The sequence below is a fragment of the Microcebus murinus genome, chromosome 5 (assembly GCF_040939455.1).
Source record: "Microcebus murinus isolate Inina chromosome 5, M.murinus_Inina_mat1.0, whole genome shotgun sequence".
Taxonomy (NCBI): Eukaryota; Metazoa; Chordata; class Mammalia; order Primates; family Cheirogaleidae; genus Microcebus; species Microcebus murinus.
The window spans coordinates 13,473,553-13,491,758 of record NC_134108.1 but is presented as its reverse complement, the minus strand read 5'-3'; the positions used below and the strand labels follow the sequence as shown (position 1 = coordinate 13,491,758).

At 40.4% G+C, this 18,206-nt stretch overlaps 1 protein-coding gene across 6 annotated transcripts in view; it reads right to left on the bottom strand.

The window, feature by feature from the left end:
- The window catches only part of SYNE1 (spectrin repeat containing nuclear envelope protein 1), a 438,352-nt gene that overhangs the window by 196,134 nt on the left and 224,012 nt on the right, over nt 1-18,206 (bottom strand). For all 6 annotated transcript variants that reach the window (XM_076002855.1, XM_076002857.1, XM_020287266.2 and 3 more), the window contains 10 exons: nt 16,827-17,009; nt 13,957-14,100; nt 13,472-13,627; nt 11,857-12,021; nt 10,286-10,458; nt 8,695-8,848; nt 5,902-6,045; nt 4,947-5,111; nt 948-1,265; nt 71-226 (listed from right to left, as the gene is read on the bottom strand). In XM_076002855.1, coding sequence (XP_075858970.1) covers nt 71-226; nt 948-1,265; nt 4,947-5,111; nt 5,902-6,045; nt 8,695-8,848; nt 10,286-10,458; nt 11,857-12,021; nt 13,472-13,627; nt 13,957-14,100; nt 16,827-17,009 — 1,758 coding nt within the window. The remainder of the gene's footprint in view (nt 1-70; nt 227-947; nt 1,266-4,946; nt 5,112-5,901; nt 6,046-8,694; nt 8,849-10,285; nt 10,459-11,856; nt 12,022-13,471; nt 13,628-13,956; nt 14,101-16,826; nt 17,010-18,206) is intronic.

Below are 18,206 nucleotides of genomic sequence, written 5' to 3'. Positions count from 1 at the left end.
TAATGAAAGGAAGGCCACCTGGGCTTACGAAGTTGGCTGGCCCATGTCGAGCAGCCGGGGGTTTGCTCACCTGCACTTGGAGGAGCAGGGCCTGGTATCTGGAGGTCAGCTGCGTGGCCTGGCAGCCCATCCTGCTGCTCACGTGGCTCTCGTCCAGGATCTCCTGGGCTCCAGCGCCCACTTCCTCAACCTCGTCTCTGTACGCGGTCACCTCCTCATGCCACTTCTGAAATGATGTCAGTATTGGGGGGAAAGAGTCAATCTCAACCGTTCTTGAATATGACAAATATATTATCTTCTTAATAGGAAATAACTTCACTATATATTTCAAGTATATTTATTTTGAGATGTAATTTTGAAAATGTGTCATATATTATCTTTGCGAAAAATTGTATTATGACAATTTGATAGAAACTATATACTTAAGAGTTTGGATACTTTCATATATGATGTTTCAAAAATTTTTTAAAAACCCAAAGTGGCATATATTTTTGTATCTTCTGTTAGAGTAGTTTTAAAACAGATAAAGAAAAAAAATTGTCTAGGCCTGAGAATTATTTTGGATGTATATACTGAAATTGTATAAAAATTAGAATAAAACTAATTATCAAATATTATTTCAGTGCCCTATATTGGAGCAATTTCCTATCAAACCATAAACTTAATTAACTGTCATACTGGCACTCGTATATCTTTACAAAACAAGGTAATAGCTTATGGAAAGAAATTATAAAATATTTCCATTAAACTACATTCTATCAAAGACTTACCTGTAAAATAATTGCTATAAGAGGAAAGCTTTGTTGTAATTTATTGCAAATTTCTAAGCAAGCAGAAAGAGATTCTGTAAAACCTAAGCTTTGTACAAAAGTTACTATTTTAATGAGACACATTATGCAAGATAATTGCTGCTTGGTCAAAGACCAAGAATTTACATTGCACTGTACCTTCGTCTGATGTAACTGTATTTCCTTGGTTGCCCGGTTAGACTGACGTCCGGTCCTGAGAATAATTTTCTCCTCCACTGCTTTTAGCCACTCATCTACTTGCTGAAACTTCTGCTCCATGAGCCTCAGTTTGTTCACTATGTTATTGAACTGAGCTCGGGTCTCAGCCAGCCTGTGCTGGTAAGCCTGCCAGTCCTGCCGGAGAGACTCTAAAGCCCGGTCCTCTGCCTGGGGGATGCCGGAAGGGATCACGTCCTCTCTGGTGTGCAGCACTGAGTTCAACAGCGCCTGCCCCTCTGCGCAGCGCACTTGGAGCTCCTGCAGGGAGGAAGGTTCGGCCGTCACGCTTCAGTCATGTACTCATCCTTGCATGGGTTAGCATGTCTCACGCAAGCCAGCTATGCCAGCTTGACCTTCATATATGAGGGAAAAAAATGATTTGATTCTGCCTTATACAAAAAAATGTGTCCCCAACATTGAATATTATCTCCTAATAGGAAGATTTCCTCAAAGGAAAGATTCTGAAAAATTTCCAATTAAAATAATCAACACATACAACCCCAGCAATATTTTTCTTAATCAAAAGTTTCTGAAATATGACTTTTCAGCTTGCAGACAAAAACTCTTATAAGTGAAAGGCTATGGTTTAAAAGAATAACCGAGGCTTACTATGGCTCATAATCTGCTTAAAGCCCTCGGGCTTCTTGCTTCGACATCGAATGGGCTCAGTGTACATTTGCGGCTGAGAAAGGAACAATGAACTCTCTTTTTGCTAAGGAGGGATCCTTTGCCAAAGTTGTACTCTAGAGAATTGTGGTGCCAAGAAAAGTTCGACCCAGAAAGCCTGGGAGTTCGGTTCATCACATGTGCCTACTGGGTGCTCCCAGATGCAAAGAATCTTTCCTCCGCCAAAGTTAAGCCCCACAAATTTACCCTACAAATTTAGTATGGACCAAATCTTGAAGGGTACAAGCTATTATTTATTTATTTATTTTTGAGACAGAGTCTTGCTTTGTTGCCTAGGCTAGAGTGCCGTGGCGTCAGCCTAGCTCACAGCAACCTCAAACTCCTGGGCTCAAGCAATCCTTCTGTCTCAGCCTTCCGAGTAGCTGAGACTACAGGCATGCACCACTGTGCCCGGCTAATTTTTTCAATATATTTTTAGTTGTCCAGCTAATTTCTTTCTATTTGTAGTAGAGATGGGGTCTCACTCTTGCTCAGGCTGGTCTTGTACTCCTGAGCTCAAATGATCCCCCTGCCTTGGCCTCCCAAAGTACTAGTATTACAGGTGTGAGCCACCACGCCCAGCCCAAGCTATATTTTATAGAATGAAAGAAACTTATATCCTTAAAGCTGGTGGCAAAACAATATTTTGTACTTGTATTTTTAATCAAAACAAACCCATACTGTCACTTGATCAATTACTTAAAGTAAAAGGAATCAAGTCAAATCCCACCAAAAACGTTGAAAGTACTAATATATATAGTTAAAATATAGTATTAAGAAAAAAATCCTTGCCATCAGCTCAAATAATTTAAAATTTCTGATATATTTACTTACAAAAATAGCAATCTCACATAGTTCAAACTAATAGAACATTTTTCTTCAAATATGATGTTACTCCAAGAATAGTGCAATGTGAATGCATATGTATATGGAAACAGAAAAACTATATATATATATATACACACATAGATGGTAAAATATTCATCAAAATGGCCAAAAACACAGAAAATTTATTTTAAAATTCTTAGATTTTTGTAAAAAGTCATTTTGTACAATCTTTTTTCCTAATTCAAGTCTGCAAGCTTTTTCTATAAAGAGGCTTATAGTAAATATTTTGGGCTTTGTAGGCCATTGGTCTCTACTGCAACTACTTAACTCTGCCACTGTAGCTCTAAAGGAGCCACATAATATTTAAATGAGTGGGTGCAGCTGTGTTCCAATAAAACTTTATTTAAAATACTGACATTGTGGCTGTGGGCTGTAGTTTACTGATCCCTATTTATTCATCTTCCCAATTTATCACCCTTTCTTTAGTTTATAAATAACAGCTTTATTCTCCAAATCATCATTCTGTTAGATAAATTCTCATATTCAAGTATTCTATATTTCAAGTATTTGTTCTGAAGTAAAACATGGTTCAATATTTAAGGAAATAAATACATATATTTATAAATACTATAAATTACATATATTTATAAACTTTGTGTATCTACATATATATGTTCTATGACCCACATTAGGCCTTCAGTTTATACAAAATAACTTGTGAATATGGTGCACACTGCTGGCTGATCCCCCACCCACACACTGTGCATGCTGTAGGAGACCCAGATTCTGAAGAAATTCCTGCTATGAGGTTGGGGCATTGCGGTTTTCCACTACTGTTTCCTGCCACTAGCATCTTCCTTTCTTTTTAACATTGATCGTGACTCAAACTAAAACAATGTGAGAATTAATACATGACAAAGACAGCAGTTGGAGTTAGGTTTGAACCACACTAATTCCATGTTAAGTGAAATATTGTCTCCTGACCAGAACAAGAGAAGCAGCTGCTGAGGGTTGGCCTAGTTCCTACATGGAAGCATAGGGAGCTCGGTGTTTTCTTGCTAAGAGTGACTGCAGTGAAGTGCTCAGAACGGTTAAAGAAAACAAAGTCAATTCTACTCAAATAAATTACAACAGCTGAACCTGGTGGACCAGGACATCTTATTCTTTTAAGGCAGGATGGATGAAACCTGTAAGTAAGCTAAGGAAATTGTGCTTCTTCTAACTTCTACTATTTGTTTATTTTATGAATAGACCATATATTTAAATAAGATTTTCTCCCATTTCATTTAATCCTTACAACAACTCTGTTGAGGAAACTGAGCCTGAGAGGTTCTTTCTTGCCTGAAGGCCCCTAGGGTCAGGTCCCAGCAAGGATTAGAGTCCCAACTTCCTAACCCCAACCCTGTCCTTCTACCATTATGTAACACTCCCAGAATTAGCCAAAATTATGTACACCAGAGATAACCATGATAGTCCCCGATTTTTGCACCTTGTTCAAGCCTGAACCAATTCTAATCAGGGCTGATAGCACTTTTGTAAGTTCCAACACACTGTTGGGGGACATGGAGTGGTCTCACTGGCCTTTCTCCATCCTCTGCTATGTGTACCTGGTGGCCTCTTCTTGGGGAACCTCCCTGACCCCTACCTACCTCCCAGGTAAGATTAAGTTCCCCCTTTGATGCTACCATAAGATCACTTGCATTAGTTCATTAGTGTCCTCACCACATTGTTTATAACAATCCATCAATGGATTTGTGTTCCCCATCGGATTGCAAGTTCCTTGAAGACAGAAATAATATCGTAATCATCATTACCTGAAGTAGCTAGCAAAACATTGCACTGTATTAGGTATTTAATAAATGTCAAATAAATAAATAAATAAATGGGCTATGACCGCCACTCCCACTGTGCCTGACATGTCACCCTGAATTGCAGCCTGCTGGCGTGAACACCAACCCTCCTTTAAGCTTCTCTAATTCCTTCTTCTGGAATTCTGAGCCTGGCCCTGTATTGTCAACAATATGGTAGGTTTTGGTTAAAATCAGATGGCCCAAGATATAGCCACCAGTCGAACTTAGAGTAATGTCACATTCTTCTGATCCTGCTGCTGTGCCCACATGTGATTTGATCCTTTAGGGAGCAATAGGCGGGTGGGCCAGTCAACACCATAAATTAGATCTGCGGCCACACCTGTCAGAGGCCAGCTTAGTAGCTGTAACAGTCTCCAAGTGCCAGCCCTGCCCAGTCTAAATTGCCTACCAAGTGATTCCAACTAGCATATACTACTGAGGTTCCAGAATGTTCTAGATCAAACCTTACCAGATTACTTATAATACGCATCAGCTGCCTGTAGAGCTCAAGGTCATATTAACTTTACCTTGCTTAAAGTAATAATTTCATATTCAAAAGGAAGATTCCCTTGTTTCAGGACAAAAGTGGCTTTACCTGAAGATCCCGCAACGTAGACTCATGAGTGTGGGCATCACCTTCCAGAACGGAGTATTGGTCAAGCTTTTCTTGTTCTTGCCCCAGCCAAACCTCAAATGCCTTTAGGTCTCTCTGATACTCTTGGTGTAGGCGAACAAGTTTTTCAGACTTGGTTACTGCTTCCTATAATCAGCATTTAAAATCATTAAGATAGGAATACATTACTACACATAGCGTCAATGTGCTGTAAGAGTTCACTTTTTGAATTTTAGAAAAGCACAATCACTAAATCATTGGCATATGAATGATTTCCTAGCAGAATGAACCTTCAAGATTTGTGTAAAAAATGTAAACACATATTTCAGGATTAAAAGGGATCTTAAAGATTATTTTGTTGAATTAACTACTTGATCTCAAAATTCCTTATAAAATGTAACAAGCATGCAAAAAATGAATTTCCTTTTTATAAAAATTCCCTTTTGCTAATGAAAAAAATTGAGATTATTATGCTTTAAATGAGGATTTGGACTCACTGTAGATTTAATTTTTCATGTGCTTTGTCTAGTAGAATGTGCTCTGAAAAAAGTATTTTTATTTTGTGAGGCCTGAATGAAGGGTGATAAATATGACTGGTGATTATTTCCTACTTCAGAAATGTCTCATCACCAGATGTAATAAGGCATTGATGAGCCTTCATTATAAAGCTGGTCTAAATTTTTGTTAAATTGGTGTATTTTTAAGAATTTTAAATTAAGAATTATTTTACTTTAGTGACTTTCATATACTAACAATATTTGAAAGTTTTTGCTTGGTTTTGCCAGGGATACCTTTAAAATAATAAAATGCATTTTGCTTCTTATGTTCTGTTTTCACAAGCCTTTTGTTCTCAAAAAAAAAAAAAATGAGTCTTTAAACAGCACAGTTCCAAACACTCCTATGGTGGTGAGTCTGCAAGGAGCCTGGTCAGCCCTACCTTGGCCCTCTCTCTGACGTCTCTGTACCGTTCCTGTAGATCCTGGAGCTCCAGCTGGGTGACATAGTGCTCCGTCATGCCAGCCCCTTTGACTTCGATGGTCTCCAGTAAGCTGCTGTGACTCAGTACTTCTTCATTTAATAACTAGAGAGCATTTTTGAAAAATAAAGGAGTTACCCATGTACTGTCACAGCAATCACAACCATATAGTTGACAAGTGACCTTTGGTTATCCACCTATCTATCTATCCATTTATCTATCTGAGATGGATAAATGGATGTGTATTGATGTGTGTATCTGTGTGTTTGTGTGTGTGTGTCTGTATTTGGTATCTGGTCCAGAACTTTCTCTAAGATATGAATTCCCAATTACCTACTTTATATCTCTACTTGGATTTCTCAAACCTATTATGTCCAGAAATGGGCTCCTGATTTCCACCCCATTCTGCCCCAGCACCCACCAAACCCCCTTTTCATTCAGTATTTTTTTCAAACAGTAAATACCACCACCTCCCACCCTGATGTTCAATCCAGCATGCTGGAATGTTCCAGAACCCTCCTAGCTCTCCGTCCTCCTATCCATCATGAAATCCTGCTAGTTCCACCTTCCCATTACATCTTGACGTCTGTCCTTATGTCTCCCCAGCCCAGGCTGTCCTCATCTTTCACTCGGACTTTGCAGTGGTCTCCTAGGCAGATTCCCAGCTACCATTCTTGCCCTACCCCTTATTCCACACTCTACCCAGCAACCTAAGGGATAAAATGGCGTAGGATTAAAAATGGAATCATGTGGCTCCTTAGCTTAAAACATGGATTATCTTCCTAACACTGTCAGGATCAAGTGGAAAATCCTCAGGGCAGCGGACGTGGCGACACAGGATCAGGTCCCTGCCACCCTCCACACCCCTTGCAGCACCTCCCCTGCTTACTCTCTGCAGCAGCAACTGCTGCCTACTGCACCGGGTTCTCCCTCCTCAGGGCCTGTGGACACACTGTTTATTCCATCTAGAATGCTAGAATCCTCCCCACACTGATTTCTCTGCATTAAATCCTTTAGAGGGTATAGTCTAATGTCCAATGTTTCAGAGAGGCCTTTCCTGTCTTTACCTCATGGCCCTAAACCATCTATATTAGCCATTTCCCCATTACTTTCTCTCATACCACACCACTTTTTTTCTTCACAGTACTTACCAGTGAGAATTATTTACTTATTTGTGCATTTATTGCTGAGTGGGTGTGTTCCCACCAGCACACAGCCCTCGCCTGTTTTATTTGCCTAGAATCAGGCACAAAGCCCCCTGCATACAGCAACTTCTCAATAAATATTGATTAAATAGATGAATAATTTAATTTATTGAGCAATGAATAATTATTACAGATAATAAATAGAATGATGCAGATAATTATGATTATGTTACTTTACAGATGCATAAATCAGACCTAGAACTATTAAGCACCTTGGCATTGGTTACATTTAGTTACTCAAATAACTTTTATTCAGCATTTGCTGAGACAAAGAGCCATATCCTGAGGATGGAAAGAAAATTAAGCATCTCCAGCCACGGAGGGAAAGGGACAGGTAAGCACATATCCTATAAGATTAATAAACAGCTATGAACCAAGGGCCATGAGAGAAGAGAACAACCAATCGAGCCTAGGGTGGTGGTGGGGATGGCATGTCACAGCCAAAATGACTTGTGAACTGGCTCAGAAAGGCGAGCAGGGGGGTTGCCAGGGGCTGAGGCAGAGCAAGGACGTTCTGTGAAAAGGGAAGGAGTTCTGCAAAGGCACGGGGTTGTAAAGACTGAGGCGGGTTTAGGAAATAGCATGAGATTCAGTCAGGCTGAAGAGAGGAAGGGAGGAGGGCAGGAGTGAAGGAAAATGAGGATGAGGACGACAAGAGGAGACTATGACCATTCTTACAAACCAGGCGGGGAGATTGGGATTAAACTGTAGGTGATCACAAGCCAACAGGGAAGTAAGTGAGACTTTCACCTTTATGTGGAGATAGCAGTAGATGGAAACAAGCAACAAGGTGAAAGATTAGGGGTCTGCTCCAATTCAGATGAAGAGGACAGATCAGCAGAACCTACTACCTGACGCAGAGTCAGAATGAGAAACAAGACGCTGGGACAACCAGGTGTCTGATTTAATGTACTCACGGTGACTAGATACAAATTAACAGAAATGGAGAATACAAGAGCTGGAAGGATTTCTGCATAGCAGATAATAAGTACTGCTGAGGACACGACAAAATTGCGATGGAATAGACCATCCAATGAACATGCCTTGGAGTAAGGCTGCCCCTATAAACCAAAAGTCTCCAAAGCTTTATGTTTGAATCCTACTGTTAATAAAAGAGTTTTAAGAATGCATTCTTAATATTTATTTATATATTATAAAAATCTTTACATGCAGTACTGTATGAGTATGATCACTGTGAAAACAAAAGTAGCAATACGAGAGGATGTGATAAAAAGAAAGCCTTTTGACTTCCAAATGGGCAGTCTGAAGATATTGAAAGATGTTGTCACAAGGTGCTAATTTTTAAATGGCCTATATTATAAAACATGACTCTACATGGTTTTCCTGGAAGAGAAAAATTTCACTTACTAACAAAATAACCACAAATAAAAGTCCAGTTTAAGAAGCCATTAGAAATTATAGCACAGGCCCCAAATACAATTTACTTATCTGTACAGCCCTGGCATATGGGTCATCATATTTTCGTCTGACTGTGGCATTCTAAAGAGGCCTGTAAGAGAACAAATGGAATCTGAAATTCGGCTCTAACCTTGGCTTTTCCGAGGGCAGCTGTTTTCTCCCGCAGTTCCGCACACTGCCTTTCCGATTCATTCAGGCTGGCTTCCACACCGTCCATCCAACTGGAAAACTGTCGAACATCATCCTGATAACTTGTCCATTTAGAAAGGGCGCCTTCGAGTTGACTGAAAGGGAAGTGAAAAGACAACAGTCTATATGGAGAATCCTTATGAGTCTAAAATCTGTCATTGTGTCTGCTCCGGCCACTCCAGCCAGCAGGGCGTCCAGAGACCAGGAAAGGGGCTGGCTTGGGCCTGGGCAGGCTGGGCAGCTCTCATCAACTCTGAGTCCAGTACTGTCGCAAGGACAGGTTCAGGAAGCAAGTTAAACAGAGGCCGATAGGCAGAAAAGTGGGACTGGGTACAAACCCAAAAGTCAGTGGCCAGAGGACACCAGACACGGGGAGAGGCCTGAAGGAGAAACAGAGGGAGATTCCCGAGTGGGCCTTTTCCCAAGCCAAAGCTCTGTGCAGGGGAGAATCAACACTTAACTTCATCAAGTTGAGCAGGGCATGCAGAGCAGGAGAGGAGCAAAATGAATTACTAAAACAAGGAAGGAAGAACCGGGGAAGAATAAGCACAGTGACCACCTTGCATGAGATTTAAAAATCTGAAAATCACAATGGAAAAATAAGGTAACATTTCCTGAATTGGTCTGAATATTAAAACTTAACTATTTCTCTTTTAGATAAGTTAAATATTTTCTTGTGTTAGTATGAATGCTATAAGTTTAATGACATTAGTCATTTGTGCTCAACTTTACTGCCATGTTTGGGTAATTTTGCAGCAGATACTGTCAGTTCCCTCCCACCATACACACCTTCAGACCCTGGCACTGCAGCATGTTGCCAATTGGGCTCCCAATTGCTCCTTCCTAGATCTCTTAGCTTGAGGACACGCCGATGTACTCTCAGTTCTAGGGCAGCGTAGGCAAGAAGTACCTGGGGAGTGTCACCCTCATGGGCAGCCCTCAGCTGTCCTCCTGACTCATGGGAGTTTGTTTCCAAATGCCCCAGCTCCCCTGCCCTTGGGTACAAAATCTCTGAGGCACATGCTCTAAATCGGCTCCCAGCTGGATTAAGTTCCAGTTGCCCACTATGGTAACTTGTTTGATACTATACCCTTTCCTGGCTGCCCCATTCCTCACTTCTTTCCCTCTCTCCCACTGGTATTTCCTGGGGTTACCTCCCAAGGAAATGGTTCAGTTTTAATCAATATATCTTTACATTATGAAACATCTATTCATGTTTTTTTGTTTTTTAAGCAGTGAACAACAACAAGAGACATGCATTTTTAGTTATATTAAATCACAGGCATAGTATTTCAGGTCAATGTGAATGTAAGATTATATCTGCCAGTTTCTTTTATTCTAAAAAATAAAAGGAAGGAAGGAAAGAAAGAGAGAAAGGGAGGGAGGGAAGGAAGAAAGGAGGGGAAGAAGGAGGGAAAGAAGGGAGGGAGGAAGGAATAAGGGAAAGAGAACCATAAGAACAGTCTGTGACTGCAGTATTGTACTGATCTTTTACTAATGGCTTGCCAGTGCCTGGCTGTGATTTCCCTTACCTTTTACAACGAATCCCTGCAGACGAAAGAGCTGCCCACATATCCTTCACACTCTGCAGCTGCTGCTGAACAGCAGGAATGCCTTCTGGAGAGGTATTCTGAAGGACAGATTCTCCCCTGGTCAGTATCATTTTCATCTGAATCTCTTTTTCCTGTTTCACTGATAATAGAGCCTATAGAAGCAAACACAGAAACACTTTGCCATTTGCATGTTTAACATCTCTGGCTTTAAATATTTCAGAGCCCCTGAAGACAGCAGAACAAGAGGCAGTTGGGTTGCACCCGCCCTGGAGCTCTCTGGCTGCTGAAATGGAGGGTGGAGAAGTTGCTGGTTGGTGAGCGCCAGTCAGCAGCCACCTGCTGATCTCCAAGGGGCCTTGGCTTTGCAAGTCTTGAGTCTGAATAACCCCTTTCTTTCAATGAAGTTTTACTTCACTGGTTTTAACAAGGGAAAAAGATACTACAGTAGGATTCATGAATTCTCAAAGGTCGTGGGATGAAGAGTTTATAAGTGTTAAGGTCTCTAGCACAACAACCTATGGAAATAGATGATACATTTTAAGTTATTCCTAACTCCTATTGTTTTCCTATATGAGAAGGAAACTTTAATTCAAAGTTTTAAAATGGGGAGTGTCACCTATAAGATAAAGCTTCATCTCTTTCTAATGTGGATCTTGCCAGTTTCCAGAGACTCAGCTTCAGCCACCATTGCTACCATTTTCTGCTGCAGCAGTCTGCCACACACCATGCTGTTTCTTCCCTCTGGCTTTTGCTCACACTTTTCCCCTCTCTGCTACCACTCACAAATCTCCACCCAGTCATTGTTGCCAGGGTAACTCCCTCCATCATTCTTAAAATCTCTGTTTAGCAAGTAGACTTCCTAAGAAATCTGCTCCAGCATTCAACCCATCACTTCTTCCCAGTTGCACTCCTCTGTCTTTAGCACCATAAGCATATCTGTAGTTGTTATTACTGTTCTCTGTATTTCAATCTCCAGGCCCAGAAAATAAAGTCCTTGAGGGCGAATGCCAGATTTTATTCATCTTTGATTTGTTGGTACCAAGACAGACTGCCAGTCTTCTAGAAGGTACTCCATATATCAACGAATGCAGATTAATCATTTTCACCACAAATGCAAAATTGAACTTTTGCATTTATGATGCAAATTTTGGGATGGGAGAAGGATGAACTAGATGATACAGGCAGGCAAGTGAGCTGAGTAAGATGGGAAATGTTTTGACATTCAAAATATTTTCTCAAAAATAATTGTGAGGTAATATGAAATTAATCTCTTATTTGGCTATCAAGCAAGTAACCACATTATGGTTTGATTACATTTTTTGGAAAAAAATTATGAGTGAATATGTCTAGAGTCAAATAATTCAGGAACGCTCAGGCATGTCCACCCGAGGTGGATAGGATCACACCGGCAAGGCATGTCCACCCAAGGTGGACAGGATCACACTGGTCATGGGGAGACTGTGACATCACCACACCAGGCAGATGGAGATGGGAAATGTTGAAAAAAACAAATGCTGTAAAGTTGGAAATGTTTCTCTACACATGCACACCTCAAGCTTGAGTATTCTGCTGTCCAGGACGCTTTTGTCAGATGTCGGGTGGCAGTAAGAATCCAGCATGTGAACCACATCTGTCATCCAGTCTTGCAACTCTTTAATGCCGAGAGAGAACTGATTGTGCTCCGCAACAATTCTATCCAGTCTTGACACTTTCTCCTGGAAACAACAGAAATGGTTTTCGAGCTGTCCATTCCACAGAGACTCAAATCCTAAAGCTAATGGTTTTATGGAATAACTACAATCAGTCAGAGCTTCATGTGTTGCATACATGATGCAAGTCTGCACTCATTTTATGAGATATGTGAACTATCTTTCTAAATAGTAAGATTATTAAAATAACTGGGCCAAAAAGCAGAAAAATTACAATTTACTGCCCCTCACCTTCTTTATGACAGTTGTGATTTTTTTAATCAGTAAGCTTTCTGCCTAATGCCTTGTCTGGGAGGGGAATCAAAGTAGTTTCTGAGATTTTATAATATCTCTCAATTTTAACACTTGGAACCATACACGTGGTTTTGCTTATTAATTACATTTCATATCCAACACCGTAAAGACTTTATAATAGTCTATAGCTCTTAAAGCATTAAAATATCTACTACTTACTGGTATCTAAATAAATATAAAGGGATAGAAATGTCCTTTATTCATTTTAAAATGATACATTTTTCACCATAGTTCATTGGATATGACAGACTTTCTAAAGCGAGAAAAAAGTAACATTCATAGAACAAACATGGCTGTAAATATAGACTGTTTACTTGAAGATCTATACTAGTGTGACTACCTTAATAATGTATTATTGATGGCCCAGATTAGCAGATGAGAAGTTAGTCAACACTAAAATAGATGAAGTTAAATTAAAGACCAAATTACAGTAGGTTTCTCAAATTCTAACATCTGAAATTTTAAAATATAGGAAACAAATGTTACAAGGCACATAAAGCTCAGGATAAACCTGTGTCCTAAAGTTCAAGATGGGTCTGCATTACACTAGCTGAATGCTCTAAACGAGGTCACAGTGGAACTCTGTTGACTTTTTCCTAAGCTGTTTAAAAAGAGATTTAATCAGTTAGGGGAATCAGTGCCAATTGTGAGCTCTGCTCTGGAATCTGAACTGAAACTCTCAATCAACACACCCTTGACTACTATATAATGAATATAAGAAATTTAGACTAATTTTTTTCAAACTACCTTTATATTTAGTTCCATAAAATTTATATTGCTTTGGATTCATGTTTTTCTAAAGTAATTTAATCTGAGAACAAAAACTCTGAGTTTTGCCTTATGTTTATGCTTTGAGTCTTCAAAGTCAGAGCCCTGGGAAACATATCATTTCAGTAGTAAAAGGGATATTTTGTGCAATAAGAGATTGGAAGTCTCTTCAATCTTTGAAACCTCCTTTGGTGTTTTCAGAGACCCAGGTTAAGCTTCTGTCACACAAATGATTAACTTGGACTGCAAGGCTGGGGACACAGCACTCACGCGCCTCATTGCTGAGGCGAGACACAGCCCGGGGCGTGTCAGGATGGGTGCCCTGCACAACCTGTGGCAACTGCAGTTTTGCGACATCAGTATCACACTCACGCACAGACATGCCAGGCGTTACCTTGGTTAAATTGCTTAGCGCTAGATACTGCGAAGACAGCTGCGACACTCTGTGCCTAAAGCTCTTGCTGGCAGCTTGTCCTTCGCACAGCTGCTGAGCTTTCTCTTTCAGCCTGTGGAGCTGAGGCTCGTAGCAGTGTATTTCCTCAAGGACAGACTGAAAAGCACAAGCAAGTCACAAATGAGGGGCCAGGGGGAAAGCACATGGCACACGAAGCTCTGGACCAAAGAACGTGGAAATCAACATGGGCAAGCCATCCATCGGAGTACCCTGAAGGTTTTGTTATTTCTGACCTCCACACAGTGGAGCATCATAGGAAGGAAACAAATCATACATCAAAGGAAAGTTAGAAAACATAAAATGTGTCAGAAATGGGGAAAGGACACACACGGCATCTCCCAGCGGCACAGTCTAACTTGGGGTGCTCAGCATGCACCTGCTCTCATGGGCGTACAGGGGGCCGGACAGAGGTGTGGACTCGTCACCTGGAGTTTCTGCTGCTCTCTCCTCTTGGCCGGCAGGTCGTAGAGGCGACTGCTGCTTTCATGCACCATCTGCTCTGTCTTACTCAGCCAGGCCTGGACGGGCTCAGCACTTACTTCAAAGTCCTTCATTTGGATCTTTAGATTCTACAAGGTTTTAGATAGTGTCAAGAGCAAGAGAATATTTTAATAGCAAGTCTGGAGTCCTTAGGTTGGCATTCAAAGCCCACTCCAACTTGGCCCCTCTCCTCCCTTTCTGCCCTTTTCTCAATGTCTGGAATATTCCATTATTCACCTGGGCACTAACTAATTAGTGGGGTCACTAAAAAGGGCAAAGTGAGGGAGTGTGATGAGGAATTTAGAATCTGCAAAGAAAAGAGACTGAGGGACAGAACATTAGGGGATCAGTCCAGGGTCTAATACAGAAAGAAGCTGGGTTATTTTCTTAAGGAGTGCAGTCACAGATCTGAGCACAAGTCCTGGGTAATCAGAACAAGGATGAGCTTGACATTAAGTTCTAACGTTCCTCCTAAACTCCAGAAGTTCCTCATGTACTTTCTACCTACAGGGGTGGGTAGGCATCCCACTGATGTTCACTCTGCATGTTTTCCAATGATGTCTACCATGGCTTCATGACCACCTATGAACTCTCAAAGCCCCACATTTATAGAGCTGTGTGTACACAACAGTTGGAGACCAAGTGCCTGGGTTTGAACTTGTCTCTGTCACTTAGTAGCTGTGAGACCTTGGCAGGTTATTGAATCAGCTTGGGCCTTACGTGCTCCATCCACAGAATAGTGATAGGCGAGCTCCTACCTCTGTGAATAGTTAAGAGGGTCAAATTCAGATTACTATACATTAAGTGCCTGTGACAGTGTCCAGCATGAGTGATTTTCCATTATCACTGATACACATTTATCATCTCTCTAAAGCTCTGCACTCACGTTAACCGCTACCTCTTGGTCATTAGCTCCTAAATGTCTGGAAGGAACATCAAATTTAATGTACGTTAAACTGAATGAATTTTTGTTACCCCTCCAAAACTACTTTTCCTACCATATGTATGTCTCAGATAATGGTATCACCATTCATGCCATCTTCCAAATTAGAAACTGAGGACTCAAACTTAACTTCTCTTTCTTTTCTATGCTCTTTGTCTAATTAGTCACCAAGTCCTATTATGTTTTAAGAGATTCTTTATCCTGTTATTATTTTCTTCATGCCAGCCCTGGTCTCTGTCATCTGGATCACTATGAAAAGGTTTCTCTGTCTCTCACTAACTTATTATTCCCTATCCTGGTTTACATTGTGGTCAGAGAACTGACATGTTTATCTCCAGCTAAAAGACCTGCAGATTCCTCACTCGGCCTTTCCCAACCAGGTTCTGAGAGAATCAAGTCCTAGTGCCCTAAAGCATCCATTGAATGTAATGAATTAACTTCTCTCGTATGTGATTAGAATAGTAAGGATTATGTTTTATCTTTGGGAAAACTGTGTCTGGGATTCAAATGAGAAACCCCAGGGTGAGAGACAAGGTGAAATTGCTTAGCACACAAGACATTTCACTGCCGGATCCTAATCCTATCTCTGTTGCTCTTCTTGCAAAACCCTATGTTGGTGTCAAACTTCTCAAAGTTTCCCATTCATAGTTGTAGCCGTGTGCATTCAATTCCTTCCATGTGAAATGCATGTCAACTTTAGCAAATTCAAAGAACACTTAGCCATCAAGATTCAGTTAAAATGTGACCTCTCTGGAAACTTTCCTTGGTTTCTTCAAATAGAACTAGTCGCATCTTTCTATGACTGACTACTAACCCCTGAACATACATATATTATGTTGCAATAATTTTTTATATACTGTTTCTGCTCTAGAAAGTGTACTTCTTGAGGCAAGGCAAAAGACTAACCCACTTGTATTCTTTCCATAGTGCCTGGCACATAATAGGCATTATTACGTATCTAGTCCTAATAAGAAGGAGAGAGAAAAGGAGGAAGGGAGGAATAAATTTAAAAAGTTACACTTAATCATGAGGGAAACAACAGATTAAGAAAACAGGCAATTCATGACCTGCTTGCCTACTTTTGCGCATCTCTTGAACTAAGCAATCTTGCGATCAATGCTAGACATACTAAACTCAACAGCTGACACTTCAGAGCTCAAGCCACATTGCATTAATGATTCCTGCAGAGTTAACTGTAGATTTCTAGGCACTACACAGTGGTTATCACTCTATTAAGTGGAGGATGCCTGCCCTGAAAGAACAGCCATGGTTACAAAGAGAACTCGATCGTCTTGGGTTAGAAAAGAATTGAGGAAATATACATTTTCTCTTACTGAATATTAATCCCCTATTACCTTTTTCCAACCTGCATTAATTATGGTCATAATCAAATGAAGACTCTATTCCGCCAGGAAGTATTGTTTTAAAAGGAAAAGATACTCTCCATGCCTCTAAAATTTTCCTCTACGAAAAGAGTTGCTACATACAATAGATGCTCTCAGAAGAAAAAAAATTATTGCTGCAATAATTCTTTTATGGTTATGATACATTCAGCTTATATTGCCTCTGAAGAAAATATTGAGGCTTTTTAAATGAACGATTAAGTGCTATGCTGAAATGTAAAGCAGGCTGTCTGGAGGGGCGAGTCTGTGACAACAGACCCCACCATGCAAGAAGCTACTCAAGTCCTCAGGGAGGCTCCCTCTGCGAGCATTGAGCTACTGCACAGTTATCCAGTTGTCCATTTATATTCAAAGAGGGATGAGAAAAGTCATCGATCTTGGCACTCGGTTATACGGAAACTGTGCTTTAATTAACAACAACAACAAACAACACAGAACATGTCCACGTGGTGGGCTATGCTATATATACCTCTAGGGCAGATTCCTTTTGGTGGAGATTTGAGTGAAAATTTTTCCAATCTTCTTTCGCAGTTGCAACTTTGGCCTGGATCCCTTTAGCTTTCTCTTTGGTCAACAGAGTACTCAGAAGTTCTCCTTTAGACACCATCATGTTTAGCTTATGCTGTCCATTCTCACTTTCAGACAAAAACTCCTATAAATAAAAAGTATAAAATTAAGCACAATAAAACGCTCTATGCTTTAAAATACGTCGATTTTCCTACATATTCCTCATTAAAATCAAAGAAAAGAAATAAGCTATTTTAACCATATACGTTAAAGGGCCCAGGTCTTCCTTTAGTAGTCCAGTTGCAAATTATTTTATTTACTAATCTAAATTCTGACTTGTCCCAAAAATGTTATGAGCTGTCTCATATAATATTAACAATTAGATAAAAATAAATAGGAGAAGAAATGAGTACCAAGGAAAAATAAGAATTATAAAATAAAATAGACTCTGGCTAAGATTAGTTTACAAAATAAAAGCCATATGATTCTGTATTATTGATGGAGTTGGATTATGACTTTGGCTCTGAGGATCCTAGCTGCAAAAGCAAAAGAGTAAACACAACCAGGTACACAACTCACATATGATAAAAACAAACCATCGGCTCAGCAGAAGCAGAATTATTCTTAGAAAGAAAGAGGATGTGAATTTTTCTGGGTACTCTTAATAAAGCAAATGCTATTATATGGTGTAGATTACAGTTTTAGTGGTAGTTTACCAAAAAATGACAAGAGGCTGGGCACAGTGACTCATGACTATAATCTTATCACTTTGGGAGGCAAAGGTGGGAAGATTGCTTGAGGCCTGGAGTTTAAGACCAGACTGGGCAACATAACAAGACCCTTTCTCTACAAAAAATTTTAAAATTAGCTGGGCTCTCTGTAATCCTAGCACTCTGGGAGGCCGAGGTGGGCAGATCACTCAAGGTCAGGAGTTTGAAACCAGCCTGAGCAAGAGCGAGACCCCATCTCTACTAAAAATAGAAAGAAATTAATTGGCCAACTAAAAATATATAGAAAAAATTAGCGGGGCATGGTGGTGCATGCCTGTAGTCCCAGCTACTCAGGAGGCTGAGGCAGGAGGATTGCTTGAGCCCAGGAGTTTGAGATTGCTGAGAGCTAGATTGATGCCACGGCATTCTAGCCCAGGCAACAGAGTGAGACTCTGTCTCAAAAAAAAAAAAAAAAAAATAGCTGGGCACAGAGGTGTGCACTTGTAGTTCCAGCTGCTTAAGAAGCTGAGGTGGAATGATTGCTTGAGCTCAAGAGTTTGAGACTGTAGTGAGCTATGATTGCACCACTGTACTCCAGCCTGGGTGACAGAGGGAGACCCTATCTCTAAAAA